The sequence below is a fragment of the Solanum pennellii genome, chromosome 3, assembly GCF_001406875.1.
Source record: "Solanum pennellii chromosome 3, SPENNV200".
Classification (NCBI taxonomy): Eukaryota; Viridiplantae; Streptophyta; class Magnoliopsida; order Solanales; family Solanaceae; genus Solanum; species Solanum pennellii.
Window position 1 is genome coordinate 52,823 of NC_028639.1, and position 21,580 is coordinate 74,402.

Below are 21,580 nucleotides of genomic sequence, written 5' to 3' on the forward strand. Positions count from 1 at the left end.
TTATTTGCTTGATTTTAGCGCTCCTTATACTTTGGGGTTCACTTGTACTACAATTGAAGGTTTTTTCACTTTTTAGAGTCATTTTGCTATTTATTGTTTGCCTTTCTTTTCATATCAACATCATTTCAATTGTACCACCTATTATGCTCCACTACAAATAAAGTTGTTATAATTGCACCACCCAAGGCAAAACGCTATACTATGCGTTTTTTTTTTTAATATAAAAAATAATGACAACTTCAAATATTTTTTGTGACTTTTAAAATTTATTATGTTAAACATATCATAATTATCTAACATTATTAAAGCTAAATCGAGTATCATAAGTAGGTACATCCACTAGTAAAATTATTTTGTGAACTGTACTTGAACTACATAACTTTACATCCATCACTATCGAAAATCTATGATTTATGAACCTAAAATGTGCACTTTTCTTATGCTCACTAGTATCTTTTTCTACTTTGTTGTACTGTGGCAAGTTAACAGTAAGCACAATTTTTTTTGCTCTTTTTGACCACAAAAAAAAAAAGCAAAAGAAACTATTGCTCTTATTGGGCACTCATTTAAAGGGAAAGTGACTGGTCACCTTGAGTATGATGTAAAAGCAAGGAAAGAAAATCGGCTAAAAATTCACCAACATCTATTGGTAACACTAACAGCTACCATAACAGGTGCGTAAATTAAACATTTGAACACTTCATTTTCCAGAAATGCAGCTCCTCTTTGAAAGAGAGTTTCATGCTTGAGCTGCGTCACTGGCTGCACGTAAAAGTTGCTCCTCGTCATGAAGTTAAACGATTTTGTGGAGCAAAGAATAGAAACCTGCAGGAAATGAGTGGTCGGATTTAAGATGGAATTAGCAATCAGCATAAGGTGGTAATGTGCAAAATTCCACAATCAAAGCAGTCACAAGTTTGGCAACAGGGAACTTGTACTCAAACTTAAGAAAATAGAAAATGAGGTAGAGGAAAGGGAATGTTGTTTCAGCTATAACAAGATGAGATACTTAAAATGTAGAAAAACTAACAACAGAGAGAGAATAAGAGAGATGTAGTGTGTTACCTGCAAGAGAATAGATTTCAGCTATGGTTTTTGGTGTCAGCTGAAACGGCTTCAAGATATGATATAACAAGATCTGCTGCATTGCATCCAGAAGATAATGCTTTGCCAACTGACAATCCCCCCTTGTGGTTACCTACCATGGCAGAGCTCATGTCAAAGTAGAGTAGACATAAATTATTAACTGGGATTTAAGTCGGTGGAAACTCAACTCAGCTTCAGCTTTCATGCCAAGCAAATCAATGCTAAGTAGGCATATGCTAGATAAAAGCATTCTAAGAGTGTATTTGGCTTTGAAGCACACAGAGGTGATCTCAGACAGAAGAATATTTACTAAGTTAAAGGTTACATGATACATGGCCTATAGTAGAGTATGTTGCGAACCTTACTCGTTGAAAAGAAGCTGCATCTAGGGGAAGAAAAGAAGATGCTATTTCAAGCAAAAAAAATTGAAATATTACCTGCATAGAATAATCCAGGAAGGCTTTTCTCCATTTTGTCAATTGCGTCTAGGACTGAATCATAGTTATGCCCGTACAATGGAAATGCTTTACTCCAGCATAAATGACTACAAATAAAGAAATAACCAGCTTTTCAAAATCTCAAATTTTCAAAGCAAAGCCTGCAGACGCTTGAATTAGATCAGCTATATACTAAGAATTCACGTACTTCACATATGTTGGCTCTCCCTCAGCACCCAACAACTGCTTAAGGTCAGAAGTTACTATCTCTTTCAGCTCAGTCCTGTGAATAAAGAATTTAACATTTTTTATTTGACTGGAAAAGTTGACAGCAACATCATCAATAAGTATAATAGGAACAAAGTAAAAGAGACTGCAACAAAATTGAAATTATAGAAACCTCGAGGCTTTCGCGAGTTCTCTATTTCGGCTTCCACCAACAAATGTAGTATAGAGATAGACATTGTTGGGTGCACGATCTGGAAACATCATAGAAGAGAAGAGGGTGCCTGTGTGCAGTGCAGAAGTAATAAGGACACGGCAGTTTTTAGCTACCTACACTTCTTAACATAATACCTAAGCATTACCTAGTGTCTTCAGACCATGTTTTTGCTCCTGGGAGGGTACAAGCACTCCAAAACCCTCAAGGGGATGCTTTACACTCTCCTTCTTAAATGTGGTTATAACAACAGATAGTGGTACATAATCGACCTGCACATTGTATGCTCAGCTACACTGCAAAACATAATAGTTCATACAAATATACACAGTACATAACATATAGCTTCAGACTTGACCCTTCATATAATAACTCTTCTCAAGATACACTGACGGAAAATAGGGTTCCAGGTAAATATAGTGTTTGTTCAACTTTCTACTCTTGGAACTGAGACCGAGTTACTTCAAAAGTTCACTTGAATTAAGGCATTAACTGAGGAAATGAATGCAATATCATGTGGAAAGACATTTTCGTTTGCTGACATGAGGTTATTCTACAAAGCAAGAATGCCCATACTATACAAACACCAAATGACCAGAGAAGCACAAACCTCAGGAATAAAGTTGAGCAGAAACGGATTTCCTCTCTTAGCAATCTTCATACTCTTAACGTCACAGAGAGGGGCCTAATTTACATAAGGATAGTCAATAACGGCAACATTTAACATCTGCACAGGACTCAGGTATTCAAGAGTCCTTCATTACAAGAATTGAACAATCACATGTTATGAGACTGAGGTTGAATGAAGCTAGTTGAATCAAAGCAAATACAAGGAATCAATCATTCCAGTGTCTCACCGTCATAATTACAGCATCAAATGATTCTTCTTCTGCTTGCCGCTTGTGTGGAGAGGCAGAAAAAATTGACCAGCTATCTATCGCAGAGTCCCCACTACAGCTACAAGATAATTCCAGAACTCTAGAGTTTAGCCTAAGTTCATCTTCTTTGAGATTTTTGCATATTGCGTCAGTAAGTGTCTGCAAAACATTTGGATGAGATAACACTAGGATGAAAGATAACTAACAGAAATCACAGGATTGAGTTTCTATAAGACATAAGTGATGCCAATAGTCCACTACGCATTTATCTATATAATCTATCATTAAGAATAATTTTTTCATGAGAATAGATAAAGAGAATGAGTCGAAGTAGTCAAGTTTGGTATATCATCCCTTTACACCTACCTCCTATGTTAGAAACTTATAAGTAAGAAATCACCCAGACAGGGACAAGATTTACAAGTCAGATCTAGTGTGTGAAGTGCATGCTGAAATATTAGACAAGTCATCCGTGGAATCAGATAGATGGCTGACCCTGAAATGATACATGATGCATAAAAGATGTGGTTGCAAAAGTTTAAATTTTCTGCCCTTTACCTTCAATGCATGAAGAGAACAAAAGGATACTTACTTGCATTCCGCCCAAAAATGAAAAGGACCCCCGCTGGCGCTTCTTATTTACTGAAGTTCTGGGTGGCCCTTGTTTCTTTTCCTTTATAGGAGATAACTTAGATCGAATTGCCCCAACTATGACTGAGCCAAACCTAGCAAGTTTTGACACCAAATCCCATAAAAGGACTATTTGGATGATTATTTATACTTTTGCAAAGGAGTTTGCTCAACAAATTGCATACTCTATCAACAAAAAGAGTTTTACAGTAGCACCTCTGAAACTGTGGGACAAGGAAGCAAGGAGAATGATTTCCAACCCATGTGATGGCAGAAATTTGGACGTACATACCTTATCTCTAAATTCCACAAGTCTGGAAATGAAAGGTGCATCTGTGTCAGAAGGAAAGAAAACAATGAAATTGGAGTGACAACCAGAATGATGCGTAAGTATCATGACCTAAATCTATGGTTCACGAAATATACTAGCTACACACCAAGTTTACATTGCCCTCTCCCAGTTAACCATTTTTACTTAATTGTAGGAGAAATTGTGTAACTATACAATGGCATATTGACCCCATTATCTTATCCTCTCTGAGGTTTGTGTTAGAAAAATATAAGACGGACAACAAGCAATATAGACGAATACTCACTGAAAGCGAGTCAGGATCACCACCACATGTTCCAGCAACAAAAGGGTCAATTAGATAGTCGACAACCTAGCAGGTAACAAGAAAACATATGGATATTAGGTATTTAATTAAAGTTATTATATACAGTGAGATTTTCTTTTGTAATGGAACATCAGAAGATTCGAGGAGCATAGAGGCAAAGTCAATCAAGGGTAAGCAAACCTCCTTTCCAAAATGACGCTGGAAGAATCCACTGACACTGCATATAATAGGATTGGTATGTCAATTAAACTTGCCCTTACGATTTATTTGGCAGTAGAAAGCCCGACTAGATTGACTAAGTGCAAAGCATGTGAATGTGATGCAGCTAGTAAATAAAATCACCATAAGAATATATGTAGATTATGGAACAGACATGTCCATGCAGACACTATAGTGGTAATTGCTGTTATAAACAACGGGAAGAGGCTAGATTTAAGGAGGGAATAAAGAAAGCACATGGAAAATAGTGGCTCAGGTATAATATCTTATACCTTTCGTGTTTGTCAGACACCTTTGTAAGCTTTTTATTCTTCCACAAAAGTGGCTCGAAAAGCATCTGAAGCTGCAGTTATTAAGCTATCTTATAAGAAAATATTCTTGAAAGTTAACCATCATTGCTCACAATAGGATAGAAATAAATGAGATATAAGATGAAAAAGGAATATATGAATATGGTATATGTATTTTTATGAAGGTCTTCACTACACTATTCACTGTTAATAATCACTTCAAGTCTGATGTCATGATACACATAGAATTTTTTTGGCTTTTGATCTAAGTTCTGACGTTCCTTAACTCCAAAAGAACAACTTCCAATGTTGTCTCCAAAAACCTAACTTCAGAAACCAATATTTTCGGAATATGATCCAGAAGTACAATGTCTAAATCACTTAGACCAACTACATATTTTCACTGAAATTTGGGTCTTTAACCTGTCAAAAATTCACCTAATCGGTTAAACCATTTTTCGAGGTGAAATGTATTTCAAGATATCATTCTCAAAAAAAATTAAAATAAAATTCATGATATTTCCAAAAATTAAAGCCCCAAGTGTATTTGCCTCAAGAAACTATTGATTGGTAGAAAAGATCACCAATATGTATATAGGCAAATTGTCAATTATAATTATTAAGCTTATGCAGGCAATTTACCATGTCTTTATCTCGAAATCACTATAAACACTCATTTTATTTAAACAGCAAGAAATTGCATTTTACAGACAGTTCTGAGGGGATCTGCAAAGAAGCTATATTGCTCAACATGAGAAGTAAATTTTGGTACACAAATCTCGCTAAGCTATGGTAAACATAAACTCATCATTCAAACTTCAAACAGGTTAAAAACAAGACTTGAAGATAAGAAGATATAAGATTGCAATCCTGTTTGAACATTGATGTTTCACTGACACTTCCCAAAGGAGCAAGTTGAAAGACTCAACATGAATTTATCAAAATCTATATCTAAATCAGGAAGGTAGGATGACAGACATACCTTTGATCCAGTGGAAAGAAAATTGCTTTTGATTAGGTCAAATGGATTTGAAGGTATCTGGAATTAAAAACCTAGCTTAGAACATGAGTAATCACAAAACACCAAAAGCACCATGTTGGGAGAATGCAAGTAAAGCTGAACAACTCAGAGAAACATGCAAGTTAATAAGCTTTCCATGGAAAAAACTAACCAGAGTAGGAGTACCATTTCTGGCAATGTAGCGCTTGTTCTGTGAAAGTGGCTGCAGAGTGAAAGCAGTTAGAATCTGAGCTTAAAGTCTAAAGTCATGGAAATTTTCAAGACTCTAAAGCATATCACATAGTTCAAAAATGAACCAAGGGCTTCTTTCAAAGGTTATAACACATAATTAAAGCAGTAACCCTTACAAATTGTTGTTTTTCTCGGAGTCCAAGCGAATCAAGCAAAAATGTGACATCACCTTCACTTTCAGTCTGCATAAGATCAAAAGATACTTGTTTACTAGTTTATCCAAATTGGAAACAATGCACACAATTCAAATGCAAATTAGGAATAAACATACCATAGTATTTGCGCCTTCATCCCATATTAGGCCATCTTGACTCAGGCTTCGTAACTTCCCTCCAGCTCTCCCTTCTGCTTCAAATACTGTGACATTCAAGCCATGAACTTTCAACTTGTATGCTGCAGCAAGTCCACTTGAATATTAAATAAGTTAGTGGCATCAACTTAAAAAGTTGAATGAAAATTGAAGCTTTAAGAGTTTACAAAGCAAAATACTATAAGCAGAGAATTGGAAAATTAGGTAAAGTTAAACTGATATGATAAAACAATTGCAGAAGCTAAAGAAACCTGACGCCAGCACCAATGACTGCAACTCTCTCTACAACAAAAATTGCGTCAATTTTGCTTGGGATATAATGGAATTGCAGAGAAATAAATGGGATAAAGAAGATTACGTTGTTTATCTTCTCCGGCAGATGGAGCCATCGGAACTCAAAAGTGCAAAATTTGGGGCAAACTCAAATATTTGCCTTATAAGACAATGTTCAAAAATGACATATTACTAAAACATAGAAAAAAAAATCCAAATCATATCCTATCATGTATTATATATTACTATTATTATTTTATACCATAAACTATTTTTGTAATCGGAAGTAAAGTCAAAACTTGTAACAAGACTTTCTCCTTTTAATTTTATTATTTATATATATAACTATGACATATTATAAATTTATAATTAATGTAAATATTTCTTAAAGTCATTCAACTAAAGGTAAGTGTGTATCGATCAAAGCAGTTCATTTAACTTATTTGTTATCAATTTAAAAAAGAAAGGTAAATATCTCATAGAGGTCATTCAAATAGAGATTTGTATCGATCGGTTCAATTTAGTTTTGAAGTTTACCTACTAAGACTATGTATGGATTAGTTCGATTCGATTTAGTTTTGAAATTTATCGGTTTGAATTATTATTTCTTGATTTATAGATATACTAAACCATTATAATATTGACTTATTGATTATTGATCGTCATCAATTCAATTACGGGTTTAGCCGTTAAGATTTGACAAAAAAAATCAATCGAAAATGACTTAAACATACTAAACCGTTATAGAATCATAATAATATTGACTTATTGATTATTGATCGTTATTAGTTCGATTATAGGTTTAACCGTTAAGATTTGATAAAACAGATCTATCGAAGATGACAAACCAAATGAATCATGCACGTAAGTCCATTGCATCTTGCTCAAAAGCAAACACTTTTACATTGTAAAATAACTACTAAGAGTAGGAAACTAAATTCTAAGTCGAGGACTTTATCTACAAAATTGTAGAAATATAATTATCTAATTTACTATCGAGTTATTGGTTAATTCATTAAGAAGAAACCTCAAACGGTTAAAGACTCAATAACCCAATAACAGAAAAACCAAAACCAGTAAATTAATAACTAAATAATCTGTGTGTCCTTAAATCATATGAACCAATTCTATCTTTGAATTGAAGAATCCAGCATTGAAATAATGTACATGAAAGAACACTTGATTACAACTTCGATCCTGGTAAATGAATCCTTTTTAATTCTCTTCTCAATATCTTCCCTGATGGACTTTTTGGTATGGAGCTAACAAATGCCACCCGCCTTATCTTCTTATATGGAGCAACCTGCAACAAAATATATGGACGATTATGTCGTGGACAAGCATGCCAGTCGTTTCTTGTTTAGTTCAACTACAATGTGCCTTTATCGTCAATGCTTTTCACTTTCATACATGAGATTTTTGAGCTAAAATGGTAGTCAAATTATTAGTCCCTTCGTTTCAATCTAAGTATCTTGTTTTTCTTTCTACTTTGTGTCAAAAAGAATGTGTCCGCAAACTTCAAAAAAGTACTTGTGTCTCGTCAACTAAAACACTTGAATTATAACGGAGGGATTTTTATGATGGAGAACGAGAAATAGCTCAGAGGAAGCACCTGTTTTGAAATAAAATCAATCACTTGTTCTTTGTCAAGAGTGCTTTGGGGACGTCTCACAACAAACGCCATGGGCAGTTGACCAGCTTCTTCATCAGGATATCTGTCACAATTTGTTCATAAAGATTCATTTCTTGCAGAGTACAAATGATATGTCTTAGCCTAGTTGTCTGAAAACGGAAATGTAAAATCTTACGGTATGACAGCAGCATCTACTATTTCAGGGTGAGATTGAAGAAGTTGTTCTAGTTCAGCAGGAGCAACCTGAAAATCAAGAATGAATGAATTCCAATGTAAGGTGCGTAAGAACTTAAAAAGTTACAAATGCAGGTAGCAACGGAACCTGGTATCCCTTATATTTGATCAGCTCCTTCAGCCTGTCCACGACAAAAAGGTACCCATGATGATCAATATAACAAAGATCACCAGTCCTCAACCACCCACCTGGCATCAGAGTTTCAGAAGTGTTCTTCGGATCACCGATGTAACCTGAAAAAATATTACAGTGTTGTTGACAATGAACTATGTCTCAATTCCAAACAAGTTGAAACCGAGCTTTCTGTTAAACATCATTCCGTTAAGTAATTGAAGTTACCTTGCATAATGATTGGACCTTTAATCCAGAGCTCTCCTTGCTCACCAGGAGGCAGAGCAATTCCAGTGTCCGGATCTACAATTTTTGCTTCAGAATTTGCCATTAACCTTCCTACAGAACCCTTATGAAGCATTTCTTCAGTTGTTGCAGACCGAAATGCTGCTCCGGTCGTTTCAGTTAGTCCATATCCCTCAAATTCAAGACTCAAGTTCAGTTCCAGGTTAGAAAAAAACAATTCCTCAGCTAAGCCAGAAACTGGTTTACATAAATGATCAGTTACATATGAAGTAGTCCGTCCCTAGGACTTTGGTCTAGCTGTTAACAGTTCATGATCTTAATATGGGGATTACAGACACACATCACGAGTCTGGACCCTGTTTGTTGCGGACCAAAATCTTGGGAATTTAATTGAAGAAGGGATTCATTAGTCATTGTTCCTGAACCGTGCAACACTGGCTCTCAAGTGTTTCTCGGATATTCCTTAGCTTAGCCAGAAACAGGTTTTGTATCAATCAGTTAGAAATATCAACTAGTCTGACTTAAGGCTTCAGTCTACTGCTAATGACACAGCTCGTAATGTGTAGATTAGACCAATTTCATGAAATTCTAACCTCGCGGCTGATAAAAAAACTTGTATTTAAGTGGAGAAGAATAAAGAAACGAGTTCATTATCCACAAGTTTTGATCCGTGTGTCACTGGCTCTCAGATATTTCTCAACTATTAAAAAAGTTATCAACTTCCTCGTCAAGTGCTACAACCAGTTACCAGCACATATGAATCATCAGTGCTACACTATATGAATGCTCTGTGTCATTTATGCCTATACATTGTCATTTCAAGACTAAATAATTGTAGACTTAATATATAAATGTGTTATTTAACTTGGTTCATCTGATATCTATAGACATAAACGTCCTACTTGGTGTCGTAAGTGATAATTCACATCCTATCTTTGCCGTGTAGGATACATATGTCTATTTACTCAATTTTATATAAATTTAAGTATATTATACATATATGGTGGTATATACATATCATGTTGAATCTCTTTAACTTGTTCGCGTTATTTACTTACTTGAAATAATATGATGTTTGGAAACTTGTGTGCAAATGCTTGCATAACATCTTTCCCAAGTGAAGCTCCGCCGCTGCCAACTGCTTCTAATGAACTCAAATCATAGCCATGAGTAACACTTCCTTTAGCCATCGCCACCACAACCGGCGGAGCCACCACTAATTGTGTCACCCTGAAATCCACTACCGTCTTCAACATTTTCTTCAAATCAAATCTCTCCATCACCACAACAGTATCAGTTATAGCTACCGATTTCAACATGTAATGAAAACCAAACACATGAAACAACGGCACCGTATACAACATCACCGCCGGCGAATCCCTCTCCGGTCTCTGAGCATGGTAATTCGCAATACTTGCTATAAAATTCCGATGAGTCAGCTTCACCCCCTTTACCTCCCCTGTAGTCCCCGACGAATACATAATCGCCGCTAAATCCGATTGATTCACTTCTACTGTTTTGAGCTTCAATCCAGTGTTCATCATCATCAATTCGAACTCCGGCGTATCGATAAGAACAGCTGGGTGTTTCAATTTCGGAAGCTTCTGGAAGTTTCTCGATGTAGCAAACGCGATTACAGGTTTCGTTAACTTAATCTGTCGCAAAAGCTCAGATTCTGTGCTGAGGGGATTAGCAGGAGAGATTACAACACCGAGGGAGAGAAGAGAAAAGTACAGAATCGGAATATGAGTTGAGTTTGGAGAAAGAACAAAAGCGACGTCGTTTTTGGAAAGACGAAGTGTATTCTGAATGGAAGAAGCTAATGAAACAACACGTTGCCGGAAATCGGAGAAGGAGATACGGCGACCGGTGGATGAGTCGATAAAGGCGGTGGCTTCAGTGTTGTGTTGGAGAGATAGTGCATAAGAAGCAGCGGAAACAGGAGAAGACATTGGAGGAAGTAGGAGTGGTGGTCGGATACTATGGAAAGTTTTGGTTTTTGAAGAGAATCCGCTATTTGGGTCGACGGAAGATGATGAACTTGCGTTGTCCATGGGAGGAAAGTAGTTGTATTGCGGCAGAGCTCCGGCGATTACACGGCGGAGACACCTTGTGTCGGAGTTGGAAGACAGAGATTCCAACTAAATTAGTGGTCGTTACAGACGTACAGTATTTAAATTTTTTGTCTTTTTCTATATATGGGAAAAAGTAATTTTCAGTTCCAATTGAAACTCTATAAAAATGAGTCCCAATTTCAAACGAAAAAAAGTCAAAAATATAACTAAGCTACTCAAAGTAGATTATCCTTCATTATATCTTAGGATCTAATATTATTACGAAATCAATAAAATTATTTCTCAATTTAAAATTCTTTCTACATAATGTATCATTATACTTTGTACATATGACATAAATAAAATATATACACATCATTTTGTGATTTTTAAAAAACAATAAAGAAATAAACACAAGATTGAAATTTTAAGCTAAAAATCAATTAAAACCTTAAATGACTGGCTTTTGTGGAGACTTTTCCAAAGGTCTACTTCTTTTTTTAACAAAATTTTAGTTAGAACATTTGAATGGAGGGATTAGTTCCGCGTGGAGTGACTTACTAAAAATTTAGGATGTTAATTATTGAAGATATTTTTAATTTATTTAGATAATAACAAAGCATTTTTTATCTCAAAAAAATATAAATAATCTATTTTTCACTTAAAAGGAGAATTTTGAAACTTTTCCCAATTGTAAATTAGGTGTAAAGCATTTGACACTTAAGGAGTTGAAGAGACAAAGTGACAACGCATACCATCAAAGATAAAGGTTATTTTAATGTTGATGTTTGACAGTTTGAGAATCAAGTGTTAAGTTGCTGTTAAGAAATATGAATATTTTTTTTATTGCTAAACGTGACTATCACTCATCATTAGTATATATCTTTTTTTCTTTACTTCCAACCTCAATATTAGAATTTTTATAAACTTTCATTATGTTTTAAATGTATTGGTTTTACTCAAATTGAAAAAATATTTTACTTGTTGAGCTGAGGGTCTATCGAGTCATACACCCAATCACAATGTTATTATTTACACATAGTAATTAGAGGTTAATTAGTCTCTGTTGTTTGACAAAATTAGTTATTTTTGTAACGGTAAAGATATGAATTGACAACTATTATTCGCATATTACAAGGGAAATATGGACCTTAAATTTGTTCAACCAGCTCAAGAGGAAGTTTCTTATTACATCCAACTACTCAAATGGCTATAGAAACAAAGTCATTTTGTTACAGCTACAAACGTATTTACATTTTCTTCTCCAATAAAAAGGACTAATTCAGAGAAATATTTCATATGTTAGTAGCTCATGCGGACACGTCGACTATGAAAATTCTCAGGAAAAGAGCTCACTTACCTGCAAACTGTTGAAGTCCATGCAAATAGGCCATCACATGTACTTCTTTTCACCTTTTAGAACCGGCATTGTCAAGCTGCGGATAGAACAGACCGCTCATAGATGTCATATGGCTGCATACCAGTTGAAGGAGCCTTGACAGGTCGTCCTGAAGCACCAAAACACAGATATTGGTTCACCAACCTTTTATGTCCTGCGTTTTGTTTGTGTATCGAGTCTGATGGTGTACCCTCTGACGGATGAGAACAAGAAGGTCCAGCAAGCTCAGTGTCAATTACAATTGCTTTTTGTTTGTCCATAGAACTGCGTGAAGACAGTGATGAAATCGAGAATGAACTTGCACGAGATGATCTACGAGGGAGGCTAAGATGTGGTATGGCCTGCATGACACCGTTTACTAGTCCTGAAGCAAATTTCTTCTTTGCTGTTGGACTTGGAAGGTTACTACTAGCAGACAGAGTCCTTTTGTGATTCGGAAGTGATGAGGGTTTTGAGTACCTTTCTCGTAGAGGAACTAGTGCCACGTCTGAATTACTAGCAGAACTTTGATCCACCAATATCTTGAGTCTCTTGCTATCTCTTTTCTTAATTTTTGGCCAATGGAAGAAGCGTTTCAGTTTTTGTGCTGCATCATTTGCGGAACCAGGTTTCTTGCCATTTGTAGAACAAAAGGTATCAGGACTCGTGTAGGGATGACTCAGCTCAGCATTTCTACTGCCATCTGATGCATGTTCAATGCCCGTATATAAGAATATTTCAGTGTCTGAGATTCTAAAAGAAGTTCCAGGACTGCTATTTATATTTTGCATCTTTAAATGGGATGCAACAACTCTTCTTGCTGAATAATCGTGATCACTGAAAATCCCCCCTGCAGATATCAACTGCTTTGTAAGTAGCTCTGATGAAGCAGAACGTGGCCGTTGCTTCAGGATATCAAGTGGTGTCATTCCATCCTTATCACGAGTATTGACATTAATATATCGGACCGTCATAAGTAACTCCACAAGTTCAGAATGAATATTTCCAATGACAGCCAAATGAAGAGCGGTTCTACCATCATTGTTTTCAGCATTAACAATCTCTTCAACGTTGGAAATTTTTCCACAAACTAATTGCTTCATGAGATCAATTTGATGGTCCAATCTGCGGAAATAAGGCGTTTGGAAACCACTAATGGCAACATGAAGAAATGTTTCTCCAGCATTGTTTTTTGAATAGATCAACAAAGGTGAAGCAACAATGAGAGCTTCAACTACAGCTAATTGGCCCCTACAAGCAGCCACATGTAGTGCAGTGTTGCCTTGGTTGTCTATGGAGTCGATAATATCCAAACTTTTTAAAAGATATTTAACAACCTGCAAAATTAACATTAGCATACTATAGATTTGCAGCCACATCTCTAACAATATGTAAAAGCTTGTTCTGAGGTGTCGTTCAAAGATAAAAAACATAACAAGAATAAATAACCACAGCAACAAAGATCAATCAATAACAGTATAGAAGTTCCCAAGAAATTATGCAAGCAAGATCACCTAATATGAGTGCTTATGTCAAAACCTTGTGGTTGAAACTTCTGAAGACTAATAACTTTTGAGGTATAAAGTGACTGATTAAGATAGAAAAATTCTCTGAGTTGTTGCAATTAGACTACCAAATACTAATTTAGCAGTTGATCGTGCTATACAAGTAGTAAGCATATATAATATTTGGTAGTTCCAGCACCCCTGTACTCAGTGACAGAAACAGAAATACTTTACAAGGTGATTCACCTAGGATCATCTCGTGCATCGTGGGGATTCAACAGCTTATATAAAACCAAAAAAAAAAAAAACATTTTCCCTATTTACACAATTGGATCCCCTTGCTAACACATAGCTTTGCCCCTACCTGTATGCTGTATTGATTTGTAAGAACCAAGATTCAAAAATATGCAAAAGCTTAAACTGGTAATTATCAAACAAATCCTACCTCGACCTGGCCTTTGCCAGCAGCCGTATGTAAGAGAGTTGCACCCTGAATGTCTCTGTAAGCCAATATATCATCAGAACAGTCAACAAGAAGCTCCTTCAGTACCATAAGATTGCCTCCTCTAGCAGCTGCATGAATAGCTCTATTCATCATCTCCCATTTATAAGCAGATGGAATCTCCCCAATCTGTTCCTCTAAACCTCTGCCACCACGCGCTATAAACCTCGGAGACATAGCAAAATCAAACAAAACCTTAAACACCTCGCAGTTTTTACTCCTAGCAGCAGCATATAATATGTCAGTGACACCATACTCTCCTTCTCCAAAGACCAAGAGGGGGTCTTTTTCCAGCAGTTCTCGAACAAAATCCAGGTCTCCAGCAGAAGCAGCAGTATATAATAGCCATCCACCATAGCCAGCTGTAAGTAGAGAATTTTTCCCTTTCTTGGTCTCACATTCAAGGTGAAGTTCCCTAGCAACCTGTGACCGACATCTAGCAACATCATCAAATTGCTCTTCGTCATCCCAAACAGACTCGAGCCTTCTGATCCTACGTAGTGAAGTGAGCTTGATAAGGTGATTTCCATCTAAGCGAAGAAGCTCACGCACCAAATCATAGTGACCATTTGCAGCTGCCCAATCAATTGGTGAAGCATACCACCATTGATCCCCAGTACTCTCCCAACGAAGCGGTAAGTATGTAGGAGGCATTTTAAACGAATCGTTACAAATGATTGTACAAGTTTGTGAAGAGGGCTTGACGAGTGAAATGAGGGAAACCAGCTCGTTCAACAAAAACAAAGAGTAGCCTACCTAGAACCTGAAAAAGTCACTGTCAACAAGTTTCTCAACCAACATATGCAATTTATTCCCATAAAGACTAAAACACACAAGAAAGACTCTTTATCCTTACCTTAGGAGCGGGATGAGTCCTAAACCAGAAAAAGTTGACCAATAAAGAAGTGATTTTTATTAACCAAAACGATCCCAACTACTCATTCAGGGATTTAAAGAGCCAATCTTTTGCTCAGAATAGGTCATCAATGATTATGCAACAAGAAAATACAACATTAAATTAATAGTTGAAGATAAGATATACCAAAAAGCACTTAACACCACAAACAAAATCCTCAAATATATAACTATGAGACAAGACCCTACAAGATTTCAAGCCAAGAAAAAAGTAAACACAGAGGAGAACAAACTAGAAACTTTAAAGCTTAGAGTACACACAATGAATAGAAATGAGAATACCAACTAGAAAGAAGCAATTTTTATGAATGAAAAAGTAGAAGCCAAAAAAAAATAAAAAAGAATACTCACCTTACTACAAGATGGATCTGTGCTGTGCTTTACCACAAATAAAATGGGGGATAATACTTACAACATAAGAATTGAAGAAAATGAGAAGAAGCATGGAGGTAGAAACAGAAAAAGAGGACAAAATCAGAGAAAAGATAAAAAATTTGGTAAGAAAGATTAAAGATTGATGAAAAAGGGAAAAGATTCTCATTGAAATATGAAAATTTATTGATTCATAGATAATTGGGAAAGGTGAAAGTGACTAATGGCTGAGGAAGGGGGCGCCAAAACTATAAACACCGCGGGACAATATTATAATGTTAATGTTTTCTTACAATTATTTCACCAGCCTAAGCGAAACTCAAAAATAACTCATAATCGTTATAATTTTTTATCACAACTTCTAACTTTGTGATGCACACCAATAAATCTTTCATTGTGTAATAACATGTTGATCACACATTATAATCCTTGAATGGACAATAGACTCTATTGGAAAAAGACCAAAACAATGGAAGAAGCAAAAATGCATTTTGATTGGGCAAATGTTTGTGTTGACAATGGGGAAAAAAAAACCAAACAAATATATATAATGATACAAAAACACAAGTCATGACTAGTGCTTTCCATGTCATGGTTGGTTTGACAATAACTATTTCCTATTTATTTTTCTTTTTTCTTTAAGTAATTAATATCGAAGCTAAAATTTATATAAAATATTAAAGTTTTATAGATTGTTGTTTTTTTTTTAATGAAAATGATTATATACCTATCATCTCTATCTTTAGGAGGAAAGATAAGATATGTGTATCCTAATTTTGCTTTAAAACATGCTGTAATTGATAATTACATTATAAAATTACTAATACTGAATCGACCAAGGCATGGACCACAATTAAATATATCCCACTCATTAGAGGATATGGCCATGTGAAAAAAGCAGTTTAGATTTGACAAATATCCAAAATATATAAGGCAAGAAGAAATAAGTGTAGATGATGAATTATGTGATACTCAAATTTAAATCATTACTTTGACATTGTTGATTCTTTCCACTTTGAACTAGTTATTAAAATTAAAGTAGACTTAAGATTCATGATATTTAAGCAAAGTCGGAGTTCAAATCATAATTTGCTTGATCAAACGGATATTTTCTAGAAAGACATCTAACTTAAGTCATATATTTTCTGGATATCTTGATTAATTAACCTCATATCTATGATAGATACCAACAATCAAGGGTGTTCAATTACATTCTTTTTTTCAAAAAGTTATATTGATTCTTCTGATATTTATCACAATTAAAACTACTTACGTGAAAAAAGAGATTTTACCATTGAATTCCTTTCTAGAAAAGATGTCACTTTACATCCTTTATACATTTATAGAGCAAAAATGGCTTCAACAAAAGTAAAAATTGAGAGCTACTATTTTGGAGACATTTTGTTTATTATATACTTTATTATATTTAAAGGTAAAAATTAATAAGCACTTAAAAATATAAAGTTGAATACAAATCTATCGTATGATTAACACCAAAGTACGAATCCGTTGTGTCATGCGACTACATCCACCTCATAATTTGTGCAATTTTTTAAATACAATTAGCTAATTTATCCGCGCTATGTATAATCCTATTTATTTAGAGCTCTCCTATGCTACTTTACTTATTGATCTCATGCCAAAAAAAAAAAAATCATATAACAAAAATAACAACAAAATAAAATTTCATCAAGAAATAAGAAATACGTCTCACTCATAAATTCACAATTTCACCAAAAGCGATAAGGAAAGGCTAAAGAAGATGGACAATTACACGAGGGCTTAGGGGAAAGTTATAGAAATAGTTAAGATCTCACTCTACAACTAAATATTTTTAGAATACATAACTAGCTAGATTAGAGCTCATTCGGATTGACTTAAAAGTCAATCAAACCTACTTTAAAGTCACTTTTTTATTTCTAAAAGTGTTTGACAAATATAAAAAATAACTTAAAATAAATTAAAAATTAAAAATAAATCTCTATCTATTTATTATTTTTCGATTTTTTTAATAAAAATCAATCCGAACGGGCTCTTAATCTTCTTAATCCCCTCAACTTGAAAGGCCAAAATTTAAATGTTCATTTTTTTTTTAAAAAAAAAAACAGCTCAATGGACTATGATTGATTATCATTGGGGAAAAAGAAAAAGAATAACTTCAAAATTTAAATGTTCATTTTTTTTTTAAAAAAAAAACAGCTCAATGGACTATGATTGATTATCATTGGGGAAAAAGAAAAAGAAAAACTTAGAACAGAAAAAGAAATTAAAAATTGGATCTTTTTCTCCAATTGAATCAAGAAATCTCTAATACCTTTCCCTTAATCACAATCCATCTTCTTAATCCTTAAACCCTAAACTATCTCTTCATTTCAATGTAATACAATGGTGTTTTCATCATTTTAGCTATACAAATTTGCTTCTTTCTTGATTTTTGGTGTGTTTTTGAAGGGAAATGCCAAGCGTGGCTGTGAAATTATACAGTGTTTTTTTCAAATTTATGTTAAAGCATCGGTTGCAGAACCGAATTCAAATCGATGACACCATTAATGGGTCACAGCATTTTGGTGTAACATCTCGACCCAATGAAGAATCCATTGCTGCTTCCAATCCTTTATTCACTGATGGTGTTGCAACCAAAGATTTACATGTAGATCCAGGGACTTCTGTTTCAATTCGGATCTTTCTCCCTGAAACTTGTTTGGGTTCTCATGAATCTGATCTGAAATCGAAATCGAGGATTAGAGTGTCTGGATCTGACTCGAATCAGGGGCTTTTACGTCGAAATAGCTATGGGAATCAGACAAATGTTCAAAAGAATGGGTTTAATCATAGGAGAAGTAGTCTTGGTTCTGTTGCTGATGAGCTTAGTTTGAAATCTGAAAATGGGGTTTATAGAGGGTATTCTCCTGTTACTGGAAAAAAATGTAGGAAGTTACCGGTAATGTTGCAATTTCATGGTGGGGGGTTTGTGAGTGGAAGTAATGATTCGACTGCGAATGATTTGTTTTGTAGAAGGATAGCTAAGCTTTGTGATGTTATTGTTTTAGCTGTTGGATACAGGTTAGCACCTGAGGATCGGTATCCAGCTGCATTTGAGGATGGATTGAAGGTGCTGCATTGGCTGGCGAAACAGGTTAATTTAGCTGAATGTAGTAAGTCAGTTGGGAGCAGACGTGGTGGAGGGACGGATTTGAAGAAATCTGATACGTATGGGCATATAGCTGATGCGTTTGGAGCATCGTTGGTGGAGCCTTGGTTGGCTGCTCATGGGGATCCATCAAGGTTAGATTTTGTTTACTTATCTCATTCATTTTATAGCCTTATATATGTGTTTCCGTGAGAAGTTTAGATCACGGATTATTATATGTTACGATAATTGGTTGAATGTCCATTTCTCAAAACAAAAACTAAAAAAAAAAGTATATGTTTGATGGTTGGTTTAATTTAATGGAATGAAGCATTAAGCTGAAATGTAGCCTGCTAGTCGCCAATGTTGCTTATGAAGTATGCAGTATTGCCGTGGAATGGGAATTTTTAGGTTGAGTGTAACCGCAGTAACACTTTGTACTGAAAGTTGAAGATGCTGCTAGAATGGATCAAAGAACACATTTTTTACAAATGCCTAATTTTGGTTCTTGCTATCAAACAATACTTTTATGTGGCTGCTTAGGTTAGGCCTTTTTCCCAAGTGTGTTTGTGACCAAACTATGCGTTTATTCAGTTTTCATTTTCAGTTCTGCATTTCTCTTATACTCTCTCTTGCTACCAAGTATCAACAAAACATTTCTTTGGTTTTTTCTGGTTTTCATTTTCTCCAAATTTTACAGAGGCTTATTGTTCGAAAATAAAAATGGTTTTCATAATTCACAGTAATAATGAGCACCAACTGATAAAGGTATTAGATATCCTTGATGAATAGTTTCCTTAGTAGCTAGCCAACTCATTTTATGTCCATTTCTTCGTTCCAGTTTTGTTGGAGAGATGACTTGACAAAATAAAGAGTTCCTTTCAGAAAGATCTAGATGATAAACCCTATTATTACTTGATTAAAATGTAACAAGTATATAAAAGAAATGGGTGAAAACTTGCCCCAACTTGATGAATGAATCATATCTCTGCACAATGAATTGCATTACTATAGTTTTGATTCTCTTTTTTGTCATCTCCAGTCACATTTAGGTATAGTTTGGTGTTTAATATATTTTTGATGTCGGTAAGTCATGGTTTATCATCAGGTGCCTTACATCAGCCAAAAGACTACTTACCTGACAAAACATTACTTTCCAAATGGCAGTGGAGAATTAGCAGAGGAATAAGAATTAAGAGAGATGTAATTGTGGTTAGATGCGTGGGAGGTTTGGTGTTCAAAGCAATTAGCTTTTCTTTTTAGTAGGAAGGCAGAAGTTGAGAAGAAGTTGTGGCAAATTACTGCATACTTCTAAAAGTAGAGAATCTACAAAAGAACTTTAAAGGGAGATTTCGTAATATTATCTTTTTCACAAGAGGTGCTTTGAAGGACAAGTAGCCTCTCTTCACTGTATAAGTTTTCTTTTAGTAACTTGTGTGAATTACTGGTGTTATATGAAATACCTAAGAAACGATCTAACAACATTCTCTTTGGGGCTATCATATGATGTGCATTGTACAATTATATACAGCATTTTCTTACTGCTTGTTAGTGACTCAATATCTTCCGTATCATAAAAGAAAGGTCCCTCTCTGAATGTGATGCATACTTGCTAATGCTTTATCAAATAAAGTCTTATGTAGACTCCCTTCATAATTTCCTTCAAATGTTAAGTAGTAACTCATTAGTTCTTTTGATGTGTTCATCCAGGTGTGTTCTCCTAGGAGTGAGTTGTGGGGGGAATATAGCTGATTATGTGGCTCGGAAAGCTGTAGAGGCAGGTAAGCTTTTAGATCCAGTGAAAGTGGTTGCACAGGTTTTGATGTATCCTTTTTTCATTGGAAGTGTTCCAACACCTTCGGAGATTAAGCTAGCAAATTCGTATTTCTATGACAAGACCTTGTGTACTCTTGCGTGGAAGTTATTTTTACCTGAAGGGGAGTTTGACTTGGATCATGCTGCTGCTAACCCTCTGACCCCTGGAAGAGGACCTCCGCTAAAACGGATGCCCCCAACATTGACAGTGATAGCAGAGCATGACTGGATGAGAGACCGTGCGATTGCTTATTCAGAGGAGCTACGGAAGGTAAACGTTGATGCTCCTGTTCTGGAGTACAAGGATGCAGTTCATGAGTTTGCAACTCTTGACATGCTTCTTAAGACCCCTCAAGCTCAGGCTTGTGCTGAGGACATTGCCATCTGGGTTAAGAAGTATATTTCACTTCGAGGTCATGAGTTCTCCTATTGAATGAACCACATAGATTGGTTGGTCCTGTATAGCAGCATGTATAACGAACGATACCTGGGATTTGAAGTTCTGGCTCTGAAATTTCAGGCCTGTTCTTTTTTCCTCTTGTGTAATATAGATGACTTTGCCGGAAAATAGAAATTAGTTATAACGAGTTTAAATTTGATATCCTTGTTGTATTGACGATGTTCCTCTCCTCTTTATTTTCTTCTTCTTCCAGACAACTATGTGCACAAGAAATTTTCTATGTCTAAATTCATATTGGTTTGTTGGTCATTTTCAAATCAGCCAGAATATATATATATATATCCTGTGTGGAAGGGTAGTTGCTCAAAATATATAAACGTACGTCGAGGACCAACTTGTACAGACCCTCATGCTCATGCTTCTCCCTCACTAGTAAGATTGAGCATCACAAGTTCATAACATATTGATTGATGTGTAAGTTACACAACAAACAAACAAACAGAAGAATCATCAAAGGAATACAACAACGACAAGTATGTGCCAAAGACAAATGACATATCAAGTAGAACAAAGAGGGAACAAGTTTTGCAAATTCTTTGATTTGAAGGTATGTTGTTTCGTTAATTTATTGATGGTAACTTCTTGGAGAATATAGATATTTGAATTAGAATATTAGTCATTTCAGTGCATTCGCATTCTTCAAGAAGGTTAAAGGCGGCATGGACATTTATTTGTTGTTTGGTAAGTATTATTTTTCATTTCAATGTTGCATATTTTTACTTACTTCATTGTTTGTTACATTCAATTTTTCGGTTGAAAGAAGGTAAATTGAGTACTTTTTCTTGAATAATGA

At 35.2% G+C, this 21,580-nt stretch overlaps 4 protein-coding genes across 10 annotated transcripts; 1 reads left to right on the forward strand and 3 right to left on the reverse strand.

The window, feature by feature from the left end:
• Window positions 1-318: 318 nt before the first annotated feature.
• On the reverse strand, window positions 319-6,658 carry LOC107015145 (protoporphyrinogen oxidase, mitochondrial). 4 transcript variants are annotated; one of them, XM_015215324.2, is made up of 19 exons: window positions 6,517-6,658; window positions 6,410-6,440; window positions 6,120-6,255; window positions 5,965-6,030; window positions 5,769-5,819; window positions 5,579-5,635; window positions 4,579-4,649; window positions 4,268-4,304; window positions 4,067-4,132; window positions 3,763-3,803; window positions 3,433-3,565; window positions 2,820-2,999; window positions 2,573-2,647; window positions 2,111-2,234; window positions 1,924-2,032; window positions 1,732-1,806; window positions 1,524-1,630; window positions 1,066-1,198; window positions 319-825 (listed from the first exon to the last, which is right to left on the reverse strand). In XM_015215324.2, exons 1-18 carry the CDS (start codon window positions 6,545-6,547, stop codon window positions 1,083-1,085), a joined length of 1,506 nt encoding a protein of 501 aa, XP_015070810.1. In that variant the 5' UTR covers window positions 6,548-6,658; the 3' UTR covers window positions 319-825; window positions 1,066-1,082. The 4 variants fall into 4 exon arrangements, with proteins under 4 accessions (XP_015070810.1, XP_015070812.1, XP_027771572.1 ...); XM_015215326.2 differs by having other exon boundaries at window positions 6,120-6,241; window positions 6,517-6,633; XM_027915771.1 differs by having other exon boundaries at window positions 6,410-6,428; window positions 6,517-6,629.
• Window positions 6,659-7,487: 829 nt separating this feature from the next.
• On the reverse strand, window positions 7,488-10,909 carry LOC107014328 (4-coumarate--CoA ligase-like 9). Its single transcript, XM_015214188.2, has 6 exons — window positions 9,715-10,909; window positions 8,639-8,828; window positions 8,387-8,532; window positions 8,240-8,307; window positions 8,044-8,146; window positions 7,488-7,734 (listed from the first exon to the last, which is right to left on the reverse strand). The coding sequence occupies exons 1-6, from the start codon at window positions 10,708-10,710 to the stop codon at window positions 7,615-7,617; spliced, it is 1,623 nt and encodes a 540-aa protein (XP_015069674.1). The 5' UTR covers window positions 10,711-10,909; the 3' UTR covers window positions 7,488-7,614.
• A 901-nt stretch (window positions 10,910-11,810) lies between these two features.
• On the reverse strand, window positions 11,811-15,894 carry LOC107014327 (ankyrin-1-like). Of its 4 annotated transcripts, none has more exons than XM_015214186.2 (4): window positions 15,362-15,894; window positions 14,952-15,058; window positions 14,039-14,858; window positions 11,811-13,425 (listed from the first exon to the last, which is right to left on the reverse strand). In XM_015214186.2, exons 3-4 carry the CDS (start codon window positions 14,747-14,749, stop codon window positions 12,142-12,144), a joined length of 1,995 nt encoding a protein of 664 aa, XP_015069672.1. In that variant the 5' UTR covers window positions 14,750-14,858; window positions 14,952-15,058; window positions 15,362-15,894; the 3' UTR covers window positions 11,811-12,141. The 4 variants fall into 4 exon arrangements, with proteins under 4 accessions (XP_015069672.1, XP_015069673.1, XP_015069671.1 ...); XM_015214187.2 differs by having other exon boundaries at window positions 14,039-14,870; XM_015214185.2 differs by lacking the exon at window positions 14,952-15,058.
• A 1,656-nt stretch (window positions 15,895-17,550) lies between these two features.
• Window positions 17,551-21,036, forward strand: LOC107015276 (probable carboxylesterase 11). Its single transcript, XM_015215494.2, has 2 exons — window positions 17,551-18,667; window positions 20,223-21,036. The coding sequence occupies exons 1-2, from the start codon at window positions 17,838-17,840 to the stop codon at window positions 20,758-20,760; spliced, it is 1,368 nt and encodes a 455-aa protein (XP_015070980.1). The 5' UTR covers window positions 17,551-17,837; the 3' UTR covers window positions 20,761-21,036.
• Window positions 21,037-21,580: the final 544 nt, after the last annotated feature.

Coding starts and splice junctions, on each gene's coding strand:
- LOC107015145 (XM_015215324.2), bottom strand. CDS start 6,547: ATGGCTCCATCTGCCGGAGAAGATAAACAAC. Junction 5,820..5,964: donor TCCGAGAAAAACAACAATTT/GTAAGGGTTACT, acceptor TTCACTCTGCAG/CCACTTTCACAGAACAAGCG. Junction 3,566..3,762: donor TTGTGGAATTTAGAGATAAG/GTATGTACGTCC, acceptor AAAACTTGCTAG/GTTTGGCTCAGTCATAGTTG.
- LOC107014328 (XM_015214188.2), bottom strand. CDS start 10,710: ATGGACAACGCAAGTTCATCATCTTCCGTCGACCCAAATAGCGGATTC. Junction 8,829..9,714: donor CAAACATCATATTATTTCAA/GTAAGTAAATAA, acceptor CTTGAATTTGAG/GGATATGGACTAACTGAAAC. Junction 8,533..8,638: donor AGGTCCAATCATTATGCAAG/GTAACTTCAATT, acceptor ATATTTTTTCAG/GTTACATCGGTGATCCGAAG.
- LOC107014327 (XM_015214185.2), bottom strand. CDS start 14,749: ATGCCTCCTACATACTTACCGCTTCGTTGGGAGAGTACTGGGGATCAA. Junction 13,426..14,038: donor CTGGCAAAGGCCAGGTCGAG/GTAGGATTTGTT, acceptor TTAATTTTGCAG/GTTGTTAAATATCTTTTAAA.
- LOC107015276 (XM_015215494.2), top strand. CDS start 17,838: ATGCCAAGCGTGGCTGTGAAATTATACAGTGTTTTTTTCAAATTTATG. Junction 18,668..20,222: donor GCTCATGGGGATCCATCAAG/GTTAGATTTTGT, acceptor GTGTTCATCCAG/GTGTGTTCTCCTAGGAGTGA.